Source organism: Xyrauchen texanus, chromosome 48 (genome assembly GCF_025860055.1).
Source record: "Xyrauchen texanus isolate HMW12.3.18 chromosome 48, RBS_HiC_50CHRs, whole genome shotgun sequence".
NCBI lineage: Eukaryota > Metazoa > Chordata > Actinopteri > Cypriniformes > Catostomidae > Xyrauchen > Xyrauchen texanus.
Genome location: NC_068323.1, coordinates 4,484,834 through 4,503,938, shown reverse-complemented (window position 1 = coordinate 4,503,938; position 19,105 = coordinate 4,484,834). Strand labels below are relative to the sequence as shown.

The window sequence follows — 19,105 nt, the reverse complement described above, 5'->3', positions numbered from 1 at the left end:
CTACTATTTCAATATGTCACACATTTGTATTACTTGTTACTTTTTAATTGCTGTATGTTTTGTACATCGGGAGGATTGCGGCCGAATGTAAAGCGGCTGAGATGAGGGTCAGAAACTCCCAAGTTTGAGGCAATTCTCTACAGGAAAAGGGTGGATTGCTCTCTTCAGGTAGAGAGAGAGCAGCTGCCCCAAGTGAAGGAGTTCAAGTATCTCGGGGTCTTGTTCACGAGTGGATCATTGCAGTGTCTGCAGTAATGCGGTCACTGTACCGGACCATGGTGGTGAAGGCGGAGCTGAGCCTGAAGGCAAAGCTCTCAATTAACCAGTCGGTGCACGTTCCAACCTTCACCTAAGGTCATGAGCTTTGACTGAAAGAATAAGATTGTGAATACAAGTGGCCGAAATGAGCTTTCTTCATATGGTGTCTGGGCTCACCCTAAGGGATAGGGTGCAAAGCTCTGTCATCCGAGAGGGGCTCGGAGTAGAACCACTGCTCCTCCGTATTGAAAGAAGCCAGTTGAGGCATCTGATTAGCATGCCTCCTGGACGCCTTCCTGCGGAGGTGTTTTGGGCATGTCCAACTGTAAGGAGGCCCAGAGGAACACGCTGGAGGGATTAAGTCGCTCTGCTGGCCTGGGAACGCCTCGGGATCCCCCATGATGTGCTGGAGGATGTGGCCTGGTGGAGGGAGCTCTAGCTTGGTTGATCATGTCTACGACTGCAAGTGGTAGGTCACTCAGATCTTCCGCGTCCCATCCAGGGGCCAGACGTGGAGGTTCCAGAGGTCTGGGCGTGGGTGCCAGAGGGTGCCCCATCCCCAGGGGGGGATTTTCCAGGGAGGTGGTATCGCGAGGAGTGTGAGATCCGGGAACCAAGTCCGGGTGGGCCAATAAGGAGCCACCAAGGTGACTTGTTCCTCGTCCTACCTGATCTTGCACAGCACCAGTGCAAGAAGGCTGACTGGGGGAAATGCGTACTTGCGCAGCCCCCTGTGCCAGCTGTGTGCCAATGCGTCTGTCCTGAGAGGAGCTTCTGTCAGGGAGTACCAGAGTGGGCAGTGAGAGTTGTCCTGGGAGGCATTGGCCCCAAATCAGCTGGACTACCTGGGGGTGGAGCCTCCACTCTCCGCTCAGTCCAGGAGCCAACAGCAGCATGCCCATTGCACACGGCCACCCAACCCAGTTGAGAGGTGTCTGTGGGGACCATGACACTTCTGGACACCTGCTGTAGGGGGACTCCTGTCCGCAGAAAACAGAGGTTTGTCCACGGGTTGAAAGTCTGATGGCAGGAGGGGGTGATTATCACACGGTATGTGCCGTGGCACCATGCCCATCTCGGGACTCAAGTCTGAAGCCAGTGCTGAAGCTGTCTCATATGCTTCAACCCGAGCGGCCCAACTGCAGCTGAGGATGCCATATGCCCCAGGAGACTCTGGAATTGTTTTAGAGGAACAGCTGTGCCGGGCTTGAAGAGAGCGAGGCACCTGAGCACTGACTGCGTGCACTTGCTCGTGAGGATAACTCCTGAGATGCTCTGAACCGGGGCGAGCTTGACCTTTCCCCAGTTGACCTGAAGCCCTAGGCAGCTGAGGTGCCTGAGCACCTGGTCCCTGTGAGCGCATAGTAACACTCGAGAGTGAGCCAGGATGAGCCAGTCATCGAGGTAATTGAGTATGCGGATGCCCACTTCCCGAGCGGGGCAAGGGCTGCCTCTGCGACCTTGGAGAAGACGCGAGGGGACAGGGACAGGCCAAAGGGGAGGATCTTGTACTGATACGCCTGGCCGTCGAACGCGAACCGTAGGAAGGGTCTGTGTCGAGGCAAGATGGAGACATGGAAGTACGCGTCCTTCAAGTCTAAACCAATCTAGCTGTCGAACGCAGGTTAGAATCTGTTTCTGCGTAAGCATTTTGAACTGGAATTTGTGTAAGGCCCGGTTGAGAACTCGCAAGTCCAAGATTGGTCGAAACCTGCCACTTTTTTGGTACGAAGAAGTAAGGGCTGTAGAAACCCTTCTTCATCTCGGCTGGCGGGACAGACTCTATCACGTCCTTGAGAAGCAGAGTCGTGATCTCTGCCCGTAAAGCGTACAGAGGTGGAGTGAATACCGCAAAAACGAGGCGGGAGCTGGGCGAAATGAATCGCGTAGCCGAGTTGGATGGTCCTGGCCAATAATAAGCTCACAATTTTGTGTGGGGGTGTCAGGTGCTTAACTGATTTCTTCTGCAGTTTAATGTGCTTGAGTGATGTTTAACCCCCCAGATCATAACTTACATTTTATTGATTTAATCTTATTTGTAAGTATTATAATCTCAAAATCATTCAAGTTTCCATTCCCATTTTGAAAAATAACTTGTGCAAACCACTCACGTCTTTAGAGATCCTTGGCTCATACACTATATGAGCATTGCATACTCTGTAGCAGATGAAGGCAGGCAGAGCCCTACTTTACTTTTTAGCATGAGTCATATACAGACAACCTATTTATTTAAATAATAGCCTTTTTCAATTTAATAATTACTGTGCTTCACATACCATCCGGCTTTTAAGGGATTTAATATTCTATTTAAAAACTACCAAAGAAAAACTCCCACAAAGAAACCTTGTGCAATAGAGGGAATAACATTCGGAGTAATCTGCAGTCGGATTGACATCTGTAGGTCACATCTTGAAGTTGAATGGGTATAAAACCTGTATATCCAACTAATGTCAAACATAAGACTAACTTACCGCAGTTAAGGGCCTCATCATCATTCACTTGCATTGTGGACCAACAGAGCCGAAATATTCTTCTAAAAATCATAATTTGTGTTCTGCAGAAGAAAGTCATAAACATCTGGGTTGCATGAGGGTGAATAAATGATGAGAGAATCTAATGATGAGAGAATCTACATTTTTGTGTGAACTGTGCCTTCAAGTGTTCCTCTGCTGTAATGGGAACTTTCTTCAAATTGTAAAAATGTTTTAAAAATATAAAGAGGTAGTGACGGTGACGCCATTTTTGTTTTACAGGGTGTGTCGTGTCGTTTTCACACAAACACGTTCCACCTCAAATCATCGCCGATCTTTAACAGCGATGATAAAGAAATAACACGTTTCTGCACTGAAACCATGTTAAGAGTGAAAATGCGGTACTTTTACTTTTGTGCATTGTGTTTTATCGCAAACATGATGTCAGAATTCGTCTTACCAATCACATGAAAAATCCACACAGCGATGAAAATACAGCGACCCATCGGTGCAGCAGATCATCGAGGATTCAGACTCATGAATTAGGAAGTTACTTGCAACTTAAAATAACATTTAATATTAACTACAATCCAAAAATGTAACAGTACTTGGCGGACACATCCTCGCTGTGAGCGGGCTCCAGCCAAATTGAAAGTGAAAGTGACGTAAGACCACGTTGCGCGCACAACGTCGTGTTTCCTCTAGAGGGCAGTAAAGACTCACATCATCTTAATATAATTACAATCTCCGTGACATTCATATCGGCCAACACGGAACCGACAGACAAATACATTTGGGGCTCATAAATATGAAGCTGTGTCATTTTGTGAATGTTTTATCATTAATAGGAAGAATGTCACAATGTTTTACCATCATAGAGCACAAAACACACAAAGAGCAAATAAAAGATGATCTTCATTTTCATCTGTGATGGTTGGGAAAGTTATCTATCTGGAAGCAACTTTAGCGACAGTAAAAATATGCATTGCTGCCGACCTGTGCTGTAACAAGCTTACTTAACTTAATGTTAAGCATGTAGTTTATATATTAATGTATAATCACCAGGACCGGCTCCACAGATGTGGCCCACCCAATCATGAACTTGGCCCACCTTGAGAACTACACCTTCACCCACCCCTCCGACTCTTCGGCTCACCCGGCGGGTCCAATGGCCTTACATCATAGAGCTGGAGCCAGAGCTGTTAATCACTCACCTATTCCAAACTTGATATGATTCATCATTTTGCTCTTTCCTTTCTCCTTGTGTCCATCTCTCAACAGAAGACCACCAACAACCCTCTGCAATTCTGTTGACTGGTCGGGATGTCTCTCACTGGGGTGTCGCACTTAAGAGGTTAAAAAGGTCAGATACCCACCAGTCCATAGAACTGACTACTTGGATGAGGTAAGTGAAACTAATACACTCATCTTATGAGATCTTTGTTAAATATTAGTTAATTGTTGTTTAAATCTTACATGCTGCTGTGTTATATGCCGTTACATGTAAAAGGTGTATAAAAGCCCGTTTTGGGTTCAAAGAAAGAGATGATAATATGTGAATGTGCTATAATGGAAAGAAAGAAGTCATATTTCAAAGTTGAAAGTCACTATGAAGTGTTATTACAAGGTTATGTTGTGTATTTGAGCTAAGAGCTGTCTGTTATGTCTTCATGTACAAGAAAGACTCAAAAAATATTCCTTCAGGAAACTTTAATCAAAAATGATTTTCTCCTCTTTTCCTCCCTCATTACATCACTACCACCAGGAACTGATTTCCATCTAGTGGTGTATTCATGTAAGGCCATCACATATACTTACTTGAATTCTTTCTGTAGTCAACAATGGGCATGAAACACAAATGAAATTTGTTATGTGTCAACAATTCCACATGTATGCGAATCACAAAACAGCACATTAAATGAATGCAAAGAAACAATAAACCATATGAACATTATAATAGTACTTCAATGTTCGTGAAAGTGTTGTTGTTGTTTTTTTTGTTTTTTTTACAAAAGTCCATGTCAATTTCTGTGACTAATAGACACCAAACTTACTCACGTCTTTGACGTTTCTCTAGCACACGAGCATTGAGCACGGGCGGAGACATCCAGCCATGTTGAAACACGCCTCTGAATTTGTGTATGCTCATGACAAAAGGAGGAGGTCTCATAACATTGAGGCGGGCGCATTTTCGTTCCAGCATGTGGTGTAGCACGGAACATTTGCAGGGAGTCAGTCACTGTTACTTTCCATGGTGCTGATTGTAGAATGGCTGACTGAATCGTACTTTTAAGCACTCTGTGGAAACGTTCAATAGCTCCATTTGCAGCAGGGTGATATACTGAAGTACGAATGTGTTTAATGTTTCTCTCATTCAGGAATGCAGCAAACTCTGGCGAAGTGAACTGTGGCCATTGTCACTTACTGGAGTTGTCGGATTGCCGTGTCTACTGAAGACAGAGGTAAGAAATGAAATCTGTTCGCTGTACTCGTTTTCTGAATGCATGTCTACCACATTTCTTTTTGGAGTGAAATGCTCTTCAAGAGGTTTAACGACATCTGCCAGATTGTCACCGGTATTGGGCAAAGTATAAAATAGTCTCTGATCTTCCGTTCCGAGGCAGTGAAGAAGCAAAGCCCGTTTTCTGGCTTCTGGCCAGGAATCTCCAGTTGCATTTATCAATAACATATAGTTCCGAAACATTTTCATCCATGTGACTAGTGGTATTGCGGGCGCACATGGACAAGGCAAAAAAGGGCTTGGAAACGGAGCACTTACAGATGCCATCCTCAGTCAAAAAAAAAAAACGTATTATGATGACGAGTCCGTGGAGGCGGAGTCACATTCGTCATTTCAGCCAGTTTGAGGGGAGGGAGATCTGCTCCACGTGTCTGCCGTTATGGTGCAAATCAAATGAGCATCTGTGTAAGTGTTATTTGTAGTTGTAGAGATTAGATGTGTATCAGTAAATTTGAAGTCACAGAGAAGTTTATTTTTAAGATTTTTTTTCTCTCCCACAAACACAACAGTTACACCTTCTCAAATTCTTCATTGCAGGTGCACAAATTCCTTTTCTAAATTAAGAAACTCATACGCTCACATTTGTGCTACAGTTGCAGTAAATATGGTGCAAAACACGTTATCAAAACATGTGAAGTCACAGACAAATTCTGCTCATCCACGAAATCAGTGTGTGAATTCATCCAACGAGAGTTGTACACTTGTAGAATATTTTCTCACAAATAATAAATTTTTTCTTTTGATTTTTTTCTCGCACAAACACAAGTACAAAAATACAACTGCTTGAATCTGCTGCTACAATTCTCAAACACTGTTTTTCGTGCGCTCTCCCTTTTGCACCACATGTCTGTGTAAAACTGGAGCAGAAGTGAGTTGTGCATCTGTAGAGGCAGGAGGCGGGCACTGTTCAGAGATCAGAGAATTTTGGCCAATCAGAAGACCTCGTTTGAGCGCTCTCCATTGGCGGAACATGACGCTCGAACAGAAAAAAAAAACTTCCATGAGCATCTTCCCGAGCTGGCAGTGGCAAATACCAATAAAGGTATGGTGCAGTATTCTATTATCAGTACCGCTGCTCCCTACACGCATACTCACGCAGTTCTCTGTAGGGCACCAACTCACTAGGGGCACCATCTTACCCTAGGAGGGCACCAGTAAGTCCACCGGCTGCCATTACTCGCACATTATATGTTATTCAAGGACCCGAAAGCAGTTGCGGAACACGCTCACTTGACACTCGTGTCACGTGAACCCCACCCCCAATATAGATTTATATGCACTTTGTTTATATACAATAAAAAGTTATACTTTAAATGCAAATGTTTAATAGCATTCTTTTTCATAACAAACCAATACATTTTTAAATACATTGTGGTTAAGGTAGAGTATGATTTCATTTAATAATTTAATTATAATTGTTTTAACACCAATTATAGTCAAAATATCACAAACTGTTTGACTTGGAAAAAATACAAAACATATTTTTTTTAAAGTCGCTGCACGCCACTCACATCCCTGGCAACCGCAACATGACGGCGGACGTGCTGTCGCAGCAGGTTTCACCAAGTGGAGAGTGGAGGCTCCACCCCCAGGTGGTTCAGTTGATCTGGGAACAATTCGGCATGGCACAGATAGATCTCTTTGCCTCCCAAGACAACTCTCACTGCCCGCTCTGGTACTCCCTGACAGAAGCTTCTCTCGGGACAGACAGGCTCACATATGGCCCCGGGGGCTGCGCAAGTACGCATTTCCCCCAGTGAGCCTCCTTGCACTGGTGCTGTGCAAGATCAGGAAGGACGTGGAACAGGTCACCTTGGTGGCTCCTTATTGGCCCACTCGGTCCTGGCTCTTGGAACATATGCTCCTCGTGACATCACCTCCCTGGAAAATCCCCCTGAGGAAGGACCTTCTTTCTCAGGGACAGGTTACCCTCTGGCACCCGTGCCCAGACCTCTGGAACCTCCACGTCTGGCCCCTGGACGTGACGTGGAAGATCTAAGTGATCTACCACCTGCATTCTTAGACACGATCAATCAAGCCAGAGCTCCCTCCACCAGGCAACTTTACGCTCTAAAGTGGCGCTCGCTCGCAAATTGGTGTTCTTCCCGAGCCGAAGATCCGCAGAGATGCGCAGTTCGGTCAGTGCTTTCATTCCTGCAGGGGAGGCTGTCTCCCTCCACCTTGAAAGTGTATGTCTCTACTATCGCAGCCCACCACAACGCAGTAGACAGGAAGTCCCTTGGTAAGCACGACTTGATTATGAGGTTCCTAATGCTGCGTTCACACCGACGCTGAATAGCGCGTCGAAGCGCGAGTGATTTCAATGTTAAGTCAATGCAAAGAGCGCTACGCATGACGTAAAAATTCCTGCGGCGCGAATGAGGCGTAGCGCTGGCGATAGACGCGAATACGCCTCGTTCGAGCGTCAAGTTCAGCGAATGGCGTAATTGAGCGTCTGGCGCTTAGCGCGAATGGTGCACTTTGTGCATTCACGCCGTTGACGCGATCGCGTCTGCTGCCCGAGTTGAAAAATCTGAACTTTGGCGTCAATTCGCGCGTTAACCAATCAGGAGCCTAGCTGCCTGCTGTCACTCAGGAGGTAAAGTGACGTAAACTCCCGCTCGGAATCTTTCATTCCAAAATCACTGACAGCTAACTTATGGAGGAAAAATTAATTCTTGCTGTAAGCAGTCACCCAGAATTGTACGATTCCACTTCATATTTTTACAGAGACAAGAACAAAAAGGACCTTGCTTGGAAGAGGGTCAGTGAGGAGACTGGGCAACCTGGTAAGTTGTAAATACAAATTAATCTTTAATATTTGTCCACTTCTTTACGATAGAAATGCTACAGTCACTGTAATTTCTTGAACAAGAACATGTGGACATCAAAACATGCAAACTCAGAGCGAGGGTTTACGAATGCTCGATCAACATCAGCCATCTTGTAAAAAGATGGCCGTCAATGGGTTTCGCCACCGGAGTTTCATCGGATTTCGCCTCCGACGTGCGTCTCGTGCGTCTCGCGCGTAAATTTCGCTTCAAACTTTTGTTTTACGTGCGTCAATTTCGCTCTTGACGCGCGAATGGATTCAAAGTGGTCAAGGGTATAACTAGACGCGGTAGGCGCGAATTTGACGCGCTATTCGCGTCCGGTTTGAACGCAGCTTTAGAGGTGCCCGGAAGCTGAACTCTCCCTGGCCAAGCCTATTCCCCTCCTGGGATTTCTCAGTGGTACTTTCGGGCCTTCAGAGACCCCCCTTCGAGCTGCTTGATTCAGTTGAGCTCAAGGCCCTCTCCCTGAAGACGGCCCTCCTGATCGCACTCACTTTCATCAAGAGGGTTGGGGACCTGCAAGCGTTTTCTGTCAGCGACACCTGCCTGGATTTTGGTCCAGCACATTCTCACGTTATCCTGAGACCAAGACCGCGCTACGTGCCCAAGGTTCCTACAACCCCCTTCAGGGTTGTAGGAACCTGCACATATGGCTTCACAACCCTCGTGGAGTATTTTCCACATACTACCTCCCCCTAGCTCGGGCAGGATGTGGCCTCCACAGGGTCTTTTAGCCCTGAAAGAATGGGACCGGGAAAGACTGCCTTCCCGCATAGCGCTAAGATTACCCCAGCCGCTTCACATCCTATGCAAGAGACATAGAGAGAGAAAAGGCTGCGGCTGCTGGGCTTGCTCCCATGCTAGTCATGTAGCACCTTGTTTCCCCCTCAGGGGTGCTGAGAACCTACTTTCTGTATATTACATCTTTTTTGGGGGCATTGGGGAGGGCTACGTGCAGCCGACACAGTTGCTTCTAGCACGCAGCAGCCTGCTTGCACCTGTCTCATCAGTTCACTTAACACAGACTAGTGGATGGCTTTTTTGAATGGGACCCCTTGTGTCACTTCATTACCTTAAACCTTAGTTTCTCAGTTACCCGGTTCCTTAGTTTCTGAGTTACCCGCTTCCTTAGTTTCTCAGTTACCCGCTTCCTTAGTTTCTCAGTTTCTTGGTTCCTTAGTTTCTCAGTTCCTTAGTTTCTCAGTTACCCGCTTCCTTAGTTTCTCAGTTTCTTGGTTCCTTAGTTTCTCAGTTCCTTAGTTCCTCTGTTCCTCGGTTCTGGGATCGGATTTCACTCACCATTTCGAAATTCATTTTCAGGTTTCCAGAACATCGGATGAAAATGAAGATCATCTTTTATTTGCTCACTGTGTGTTTTGTGCTCGATTATGGTAAGACATTGATACATTCTTCTTATTAATGATAAAACATTCACAAAGTGACACAGCTTCATATAATGATCCCGAATGTGTTTGTCTGTCGGTTCCGTATTGGCCCATATGAATGTCACGGAGATTTAAGGTTGCCACCCATCCCTTAAAATTATTTTCCTGTATTTAAAGATGAAAATGACACTATTTGTCCTGTTTTTGCCAGATGTCGTCACGGTGAAATCATTAGAGATTGTGAATTTAACATCTTTTTTTAAATTTTGCATAGGGTGGGTAAAGGACCAAATGAAAAGAGTGTATGTATGTGTGTGTGTGTGTGTATGTATGTATGTATGTATATATATATATATACACAAAAAGGAAACATTTTTAAATATAGAAGATCTCTCGTTTTGGAATAAGCAGTGCAGAAGCTCTTTAAAGGAAACACCCGGTGTTACATCTTTAATGCATTATAGCTTTATTAAAGTTCTAATAATACGGAAGCAGGTCATGTAAATAAATACAAACTCTGAAACTGGCACTTACCTGCTGTAGTTGGATTGTGTTGAGTGCATGAGGAGGGATATACAGTGTGAATGTGATGTGGATTGTGTTGTGTGCATGAGGAGGGATATACAGTGTGAATGTGATGTGGATTGTGTTGTGTACATGAGGAGGGATATACAGTGTGAATGTGATGTGGATTGTGTTGTGTGCATGAGGAGGGATATACAGTGTGAATGTGATGTGGATTGTGTTGCGTGCGTGAGGAGGGATATACAGTGTGAATGTGATGTGGATTGTGTTGCGTGAATGAGGAGGGATATACAGTGTGAATGTGATGTGGATTGTGTTGCGTGCATGAGGAGGGATATACAGTGTGAATGTGATGTGGATTGTGTTGCGTGCATGAGGAGGGATATACAGTGTGAATGTGATGTGGATTGTGTTGCGTGCATGAGGAGGGATATACAGTGTGAATGTGATGTGGATTGTGTTAGCGTGCATGTGGAGGGATATACAGTGTGAATGTGATGTGGATTGTGTTAGCGTACATGAGGAGGGATATACAGTGTGAATGTGATGTGGATTGTGTTGTGTGCACGAGGAGGGATATACAGTGTGAATGTGATGTGGATTGTGTTGCGTACGTGAGGAGGGATATACAGTGTGAATGTGATGTGGATTGTGTTGCGTGCGTGAGGAGGGATATACAGTGTGAATGTGATGTGGATTGTGTTGCGTGCACGAGGAGGGATATACAGTGTGAATGTGATGTGGATTGTGTTGCGTGCACGAGGAGGGATATACAGTGTGAATGTGATGTGGATTGTGTTGCGTGCGTGAGGAGGGATATACAGTGTGAATGTGATGTGGATTGTGTTGCGTGCGTGAGGAGGGATATACAGTGTGAATGTGATGTGGATTGTGTTGCGTGCGTGAGGAGGGATATACAGTGTGAATGTGATGTGGATTGTGTTGCGTGGGTGAGGAGGGATATACAGTGTGAATGTGATGTGGATTGTGTTGCGTGCGTGAGGAGGGATATACAGTGTGAATGTGATGTGGATTGTGTTGTGTGCATGAGGAGGGATATACAGTTTGAATGTGATGTGGATTGTGTTGTGTGCGTGAGGAGGGATATACAGTGTGAATGTGATGTGGATTGTGTTGTGTGCATGAGGAGGGATATACAGTTTGAATGTGATGTGGATTGTGTTGCGTGCGTGAGGAGGGATATACAGTGTGAATGTGATGTGGATTGTGTTGCGTGCATGAGGAGGGATATACAGTGTGAATGTGATGTGGATAGTGTTGCGTGCGTGAGGGGGGATATACAGTGTGAATGTGATGTGGATTGTGTTGCGTTCATGAGGAGGGGAAATACAGTGTGAATGTGATGTGGATTGTGTTGCGTGCATGAGGAGGGATATACAGTGTGAATGTGATGTGGATTGTGTTGTGTGCATGAGGAGGGATATACAGTGTGAATGTGATGTGGATTGTGTTGCGTGCATGAGGAGGGATATACAGTGTGAATGTGATGTGGATTGTGTTGTGTGTGTGAGGAGGGATATACAGTGTGAATGTGATGTGGATTGTGTTACGTGCATGAGGAGGGATATACAGTGTGAATGTGATGTGGATTGTGTTGCGTGCATGAGGAGGGGTATACAGTGTGAATGTGATGTGGATTGTGTTAGCGTGCATGAGGAGGGTTATACAGTGTGAATGTGATGTGGATTGTGTTGTGTGCATGAGGAGGGGTATACAGTGTAAATGAGATGTGGATTGTGTTGTGTACATGAGGAGGGATATACAGTGTGAATGTGATGTGGCTTGTGTGCATGAGGAGGGATATACAGTGTGAATGTGATGTGGATTGTGATGTGTGCATGAGGAGGGATATACAGTGTGAATGTGATGTGGATTGTGTTGCGTGCATGAGGAGGGATATACAGTGTGAATGTGATGTGGATTGTGTTAGCGTGCATGAGGAGGGATATACAGTGTGAATGTGATGTGGATTGTGTTGCGTGAATGAGGAGGGATATACAGTGTGAATGTGATGTGGATTGTGTTGCGTACATGAGGAGGGATATACAGTGTGAATGTGATGTGGCTTGTGTGCATGAGGAGGGATATACAGTGTGAATGTGATGTGGATTGTGATGTGTGCATGAGGAGGGATATACAGTGTGAATGTGATGTGGATTGTGTTGTGTGCATGAGGAGGGGATATACAGTGTGAATGTGATGTGGATTGTGTTGTGTGCATGAGGAGGGATATACAGTGTGAATGTGATGTGGATTGTGTTGTGTACATGAGGAGGGATATACAGTGTGAATGTGATGTGGATTGTGTTGTGTGCATGAGGAGGGATATACAGTGTGAATGTGATGTGGATTGTGTTGCGTGCGTGAGGAGGGATATACAGTGTGAATGTGATGTGGATTGTGTTGCGTGAATGAGGAGGGATATACAGTGTGAATGTGATGTGGATTGTGTTGCGTGCATGAGGAGGGATATACAGTGTGAATGTGATGTGGATTGTGTTGCGTGCATGAGGAGGGATATACAGTGTGAATGTGATGTGGATTGTGTTGCGTGCATGAGGAGGGGATATACAGTGTGAATGTGATGTGGATTGTGTTGCGTGAATGAGGAGGGATATACAGTGTGAATGTGATGTGGATTGTGTTGCGTACATGAGGAGGGATATACAGTGTGAATGTGATGTGGCTTGTGTGCATGAGGAGGGATATACAGTGTGAATGTGATGTGGATTGTGATGTGTGCATGAGGAGGGATATACAGTGTGAATGTGATGTGGATTGTGTTGTGTGCATGAGGAGGGGATATACAGTGTGAATGTGATGTGGATTGTGTTGTGTGCATGAGGAGGGATATACAGTGTGAATGTGATGTGGATTGTGTTGTGTACATGAGGAGGGGATATACAGTGTGAATGTGATGTGGATTGTGTTGTGTGCATGAGGAGGGGATATACAGTGTGAATGTGATGTGGATTGTGTTGCGTGCGTGAGGAGGGATATACAGTGTGAATGTGATGTGGATTGTGTTGCGTGAATGAGGAGGGATATACAGTGTGAATGTGATGTGGATTGTGTTGCGTGCATGAGGAGGGATATACAGTGTGAATGTGATGTGGATTGTGTTGCGGTGCATGAGGAGGGATATACAGTGTGAATGTGATGTGGATTGTGTTGCGTGCATGAGGAGGGGATATACAGTGTGAATGTGATGTGGATTGTGTTGCGTGCATGTGGAGGGATATACAGTGTGAATGTGATGTGGATTGTGTTGCGTACATGAGGAGGGATATACAGTGTGAATGTGATGTGGATTGTGTTGTGTGCACGAGGAGGGATATACAGTGTGAATGTGATGTGGATTGTGTTGCGTACATGAGGAGGGATATACAGTGTGAATGTGATGTGGATTGTGTTGCGTGCGTGAGGAGGGATATACAGTGTGAATGTGATGTGGATTGTGTTGCGTGCACGAGGAGGGATATACAGTGTGAATGTGATGTGGATTGTGTTGCGTGCACGAGGAGGGATATACAGTGTGAATGTGATGTGGATTGTGTTGCGTGCGTGAGGAGGGATATACAGTGTGAATGTGATGTGGATTGTGTTGCGTGCGTGAGGAGGATATACAGTGTGAATGTGATGTGGATTGTGTTGCGTGCGTGAGGAGGGATATACAGTGTGAATGTGATGTGGATTGTGTTGCGTGCGTGAGGAGGGATATACAGTGTGAATGTGATGTGGATTGTGTTGCGTGCGTGAGGAGGGATATACAGTGTGAATGTGATGTGGATTGTGTTGTGTGCATGAGGAGGGATATACAGTTTGAATGTGATGTGGATTGTGTTGTGTGCGTGAGGAGGGATATACAGTGTGAATGTGATGTGGATTGTGTTGTGTGCATGAGGAGGGATATACAGTTTGAATGTGATGTGGATTGTGTTGCGTGCGTGAGGAGGGATATACAGTGTGAATGTGATGTGGATTGTGTTGCGTGCATGAGGAGGGATATACAGTGTGAATGTGATGTGGATTGTGTTGCGTGCGTGAGGGGGGATATACAGTGTGAATGTGATGTGGATTGTGTTGCGTTCATGAGGAGGGGAAATACAGTGTGAATGTGATGTGGATTGTGTTGCGTGCATGAGGAGGGATATACAGTGTGAATGTGATGTGGATTGTGTTGTGTGCATGAGGAGGGATATACAGTGTGAATGTGATGTGGATTGTGTTGCGTGCATGAGGAGGGATATACAGTGTGAATGTGATGTGGATTGTGTTGTGTGTGTGAGGAGGGATATACAGTGTGAATGTGATGTGGATTGTGTTGCGTGCATGAGGAGGGATATACAGTGTGAATGTGATGTGGATTGTGTTGCGTGCATGAGGAGGGGTATACAGTGTGAATGTGATGTGGATTGTGTTGCGTGCATGAGGAGGGTTATACAGTGTGAATGTGATGTGGATTGTGTTGTGTGCATGAGGAGGGGTATACAGTGTAAATGAGATGTGGATTGTGTTGTGTACATGAGGAGGGATATACAGTGTGAATGTGATGTGGCTTGTGTGCATGAGGAGGGATATACAGTGTGAATGTGATGTGGATTGTGATGTGTGCATGAGGAGGGATATACAGTGTGAATGTGATGTGGATTGTGTTGCGTGCATGAGGAGGGATATACAGTGTGAATGTGATGTGGATTGTGTTGCGTGCATGAGGAGGGATATACAGTGTGAATGTGATGTGGATTGTGTTGCGTGAATGAGGAGGGATATACAGTGTGAATGTGATGTGGATTGTGTTGCGTACATGAGGAGGGATATACAGTGTGAATGTGATGTGGCTTGTGTGCATGAGGAGGGATATACAGTGTGAATGTGATGTGGATTGTGATGTGTGCATGAGGAGGGATATACAGTGTGAATGTGATGTGGATTGTGTTGCGTGCATGAGGAGGGATATACAGTGTGAATGTGATGTGGATTGTGTTGCGTGCATGAGGAGGGATATACAGTGTGAATGTGATGTGGATTGTGATGTGTGCATGAGGAGGGATATACAGTGTGAATGTGATGTGGATTGTGTTGTGTGCATGAGGAGGGATATACAGTGTGAATGTGATGTGGATTGTGTGCATGAGGAGGGATATACAGTGTGAATGTGATGTGGATTGTGTTGTGTGCATGAGGAGGGATATACAGTGTGAATGTGATGTGGATTGTGTTGTGTGCAGGAGGAGGGATATACAGTGTGAATGTGATGTGGATTGTGTTGTGTGCATGAGGAGGGATATACAGCGTGAATGTGATGTGGATTATGTTGTGTGCATGAGGAGGGATATACAGTGTGAATGTGATGTGGATTGTGTTGTGTGCATGAGGAGGGATATACAGTGTGAATGTGATGTGGATTGTGTTGTGTGCATGAGGAGGGATATACAGTGTGAATGTGATGTGGATTGTGTTGCGTGCATGAGGAGGGATATACAGTGTGAATGTGATGTGGATTGTGTTGTGTATATGAGGAGGGATATACAGTGTGAATGTGATGTGGATTGTGTTGTGTACATGAGGAGGGATATACAGTGTGAATGTGATGTGGATTGTGTTGCGTGCATGAGGAGGGGATATACAGTGTGAATGTGATGTGGATTGTGTTGTGTGCATGAGGAGGGATATACAGTGTGAATGTGATGTGGATTGTGTTGTGTGCATGAGGAGGGATATACAGTGTGAATGTGATGTGGATTGTGTTGTGTGCATGTGGAGGGATATACAGTGTGAATGTGATGTGGATTGTGTTGTGTGCATGTGGAGGGATATACAGTGTGAATGTGATGTGGATTGTGTTGTGTGCATGTGGAGGGATATACAGTGTGAATGTGATGTGGATTGTGTTAGCGTGCATGTGGAGGGATATACAGTGTGAATGTGATGTGGATTGTGTTGCGTGCATGTGGAGGGATATACAGTGTGAATGTGATGTGGATTGTGTTGTGTGCATGTGGAGGGATATACAGTGTGAATGTGATGTGGATTGTGTTGTGTGCATGTGGAGAGTTATACAGTGTGAATGTGATGGGGATTGTGTTGCGTGCATGTGGAGGGATATACAGTGTGAATGTGATGTGGACTGTGTTGTGTGTATGACGAGGGATATACAGTGTGAATGTGATGTGGATTGTGTTGTGTGCATGAGGAGGGATATACAGTGTGAATGTGATGTGGATTGTGTTGTGTGCATGAGGAGGGATATACAGTGTGAATGTGATGTGGATTGTGTTGTGTGCATGAGGAGGGATATACAGTGTGAATGTGATGTGGATTGTGTTGTGTGCAGGAGGAGGGATATACAGTGTGAATGTGATGTGGATTGTGTTGTGTGCATGAGGAGGGATATACAGTGTGAATGTGATGTGGATTGTGTTGCGTGCATGAGGGGGGATATACAGTGTGAATGTGATGTGGATTGTGTTGTGTGCATGAGGGGGGATATACAGTGTGAATGTGATGTGGATTGTGTTGCGTGCAGGAGGAGGGATATACAGTGTGAATGTGATGTGGATTGTGTTGCGTGCATGAGGGGGGATATACAGTGTGAATGTGATGTGGATTGTGTTGCGTGCATGAGGGGGGATATACAGTGTGAATGTGATGTGGATTGTGTTGTGTGCATGAGGGGGGATATACAGCGTGAATGTGATGTGGATTGTGTTGTGTGCATGAGGAGGGATATACAGCGTGAATGTGATGTGGATTGTGTTGTGTGCATGAGGAGGGATATACAGCGTGAATGTGATGTGGATTGTGTTGTGTGCATGAGGAGGGATATACAGTATGAATGTGATGTGGATTGTGTTGTGTGCATGAGGAGGGATATACAGCGTGAATGTGATGTGGATTGTGTTGTGTATATGAGGAGGGATATACAGTGTGAATGTGATGTGGATTGTGTTGTGTGCATGAGGAGGGATATACAGTGTGAATGTGATGTGGATTGTGTTGTGTGCATGAGGAGGGATATACAGTGTGAATGTGATGTGGATTGTGTTGTGTGTATGAGGAGGGATATACAGTGTGAATGTGATGTGGATTGTGTTGTGTATATGAGGAGGGATATACAGTGTGAATGTGATGTGGATTGTGTTGTGTGCATGAGGAGGGATATACAGTGTGAATGTGATGTGGATTGTGTTGTGTGCATGAGGAGGGATATACAGTATGAATGTGATGTGGATTGTGTTGTGTGCATGAGGAGGGATATACAGTGTGAATGTGATGTGGATTGTGTTGTGTGCATGAGGAGGGATATACAGTGTGAATGTGATGTGGATTGTGTTGTGTGCATGAGGAGGGATATACAGTGTGTGAATGTGATGTGGATTGTGTTGCGTGCATGAGGAGGGATATACAGTGTGAATGTGATGTGGATTGTGTTGTGTGCATGAGGAGGGATATACAGTGTGAATGTGATGTGGATTGTGTTGTGTGCATGAGGAGGGATATACAGTATGAATGTGATGTGGATTGTGTTGTGTGCATGAGGAGGGATATACAGTGTGAATGTGATGTGGATTGTGTTGTGTGTATGAGGAGGGATATACAGTATGAATGTGATGTGGATTGTGTTGTGTGTATGAGGAGGGATATACAGTGTGAATGTGATGTGGATTGTGTTGTGTGCATGAGGAGGGATATACAGTATGAATGTGATGTGGATTGTGTTGTGTGCATGAGGAGGGGATATACAGTGTGAATGTGATGTGGATTGTGTTGTGTGCATGAGGAGGGATATACAGTATGAATGTGATGTGGATTGTGTTGTGTGTATGAGGAGGGGATATACAGTGTGAATGTGATGTGGATTGTGTTGTGTGCATGAGGAGGGATATACAGTGTGAATGTGATGTGGATTGTGTTGTGTGTATGAGGAGGGATATACAGTGTGAATGTGATGTGGATTGTATTGTGTGCATGAGGAGGGATATACAGTGTGAATGTGATGTGGATTGTGTTGTGTGTATGAGGAGGGATATACAGTGTGAATGTGATGTGGATTGTGTTGCGTGCATGAGGAGGGATATACAGTCTGAATGTGATGTGGATTGTGTTGTGTGCATGAGGAGGGATATACAGTGTGAATGTGATGTGGATTGTGTTGTGTATATGAGGAGGGATATACAGTGTGAATGTGATGTGGATTGTGTTGTGTACATGAGGAGGGATATACAGTGTGAATGTGATGTGGATTGTGTTGTGTGTATGAGGAGGGATATACAGTGTGAATGTGATGTGGATTGTGTTGTGTGTATGAGGAGGGATATACAGTGTGAATGTGATGTGGATTGTGTTGTGTGCATGAGGAGGGATATACAGTGTGAGATGTGATGTGGATTGTGTTGCGTGCATGAGGAGGGATATACAGCGTGAATGTGATGTGGATTGTGTTGTGTGTATGGATGTGTTCAAGACATACTTGAGAAAGATGTTAGTTTGTGTCATGAGTGAATGTTCTTGTTGTGTTTGTGTCATCTTGACAATATGACCTGTAAAAGAATCATTTTCACAGTGTTTTCCTGTTGTGCATCTTGAAGAGTGACTGTTCATTTGTGTCTCCAGGTGTGTTTGGTGTTGATGAAATGAAGACGTCTGTGTCAGTGATGGAGGGAGATTCTCTGATTTTACACACTGCTGTTACTGGATTACAGAATGACAGAACCAATTTTATTAAATGGTATTTTAATGGCACCCGTGTAGCTCAAATCTATGGAGATCTCAGTGAGTTCTGTACAGATGTGAAGTGTCCAGGTGGTTATAATGAGACATTTAGAGACAGACTGAAGTTGAACAATCAGACTGGATCTCTCACCATCATGAACATCAGAATTACAGACTTTGGAGATTATCTACTATGGACCATCATCAACAACATCAGAGAAGAAAAGAGATTCACTGTCACTGTCTAACCTGGTGAGTCATTTAATATTGGCTTCAAATTTGTATTTATTGATATAATGGTACATAAACCAATGTTAATGTGATAAATGTGGAGAACGTGTCTTAAGTATTTTAAACTTGCATATAGTTAACTTG

The 19,105-nt window shown here is 44.8% G+C and overlaps 2 protein-coding genes across 3 annotated transcripts in view; one reads left to right on the top strand and one right to left on the bottom strand.

The window, feature by feature from the left end:
• LOC127639394 (uncharacterized) overlaps positions 1 to 3,300 on the bottom strand; it is an 89,897-nt gene extending 86,597 nt beyond the window's left edge. For both annotated transcript variants that reach the window (XM_052121379.1, XM_052121380.1), the window contains exons 1-2: positions 3,190 to 3,300; positions 2,730 to 2,812 (exon numbers count right to left, since the gene is read on the bottom strand). In XM_052121379.1, coding sequence (XP_051977339.1) covers positions 2,730 to 2,802 — 73 coding nt within the window. In that variant the 5' untranslated portion in view covers positions 2,803 to 2,812; positions 3,190 to 3,300. The remainder of the gene's footprint in view (positions 1 to 2,729; positions 2,813 to 3,189) is intronic.
• LOC127639470 (uncharacterized) overlaps positions 1 to 19,105 on the top strand; it is a 376,863-nt gene that overhangs the window by 210,793 nt on the left and 146,965 nt on the right. Inside the window, exon 2 of the mRNA XM_052121522.1 lies at positions 18,632 to 18,972. Within this exon, the coding sequence (XP_051977482.1) occupies positions 18,632 to 18,972 (341 nt within the window). The remainder of the gene's footprint in view (positions 1 to 18,631; positions 18,973 to 19,105) is intronic.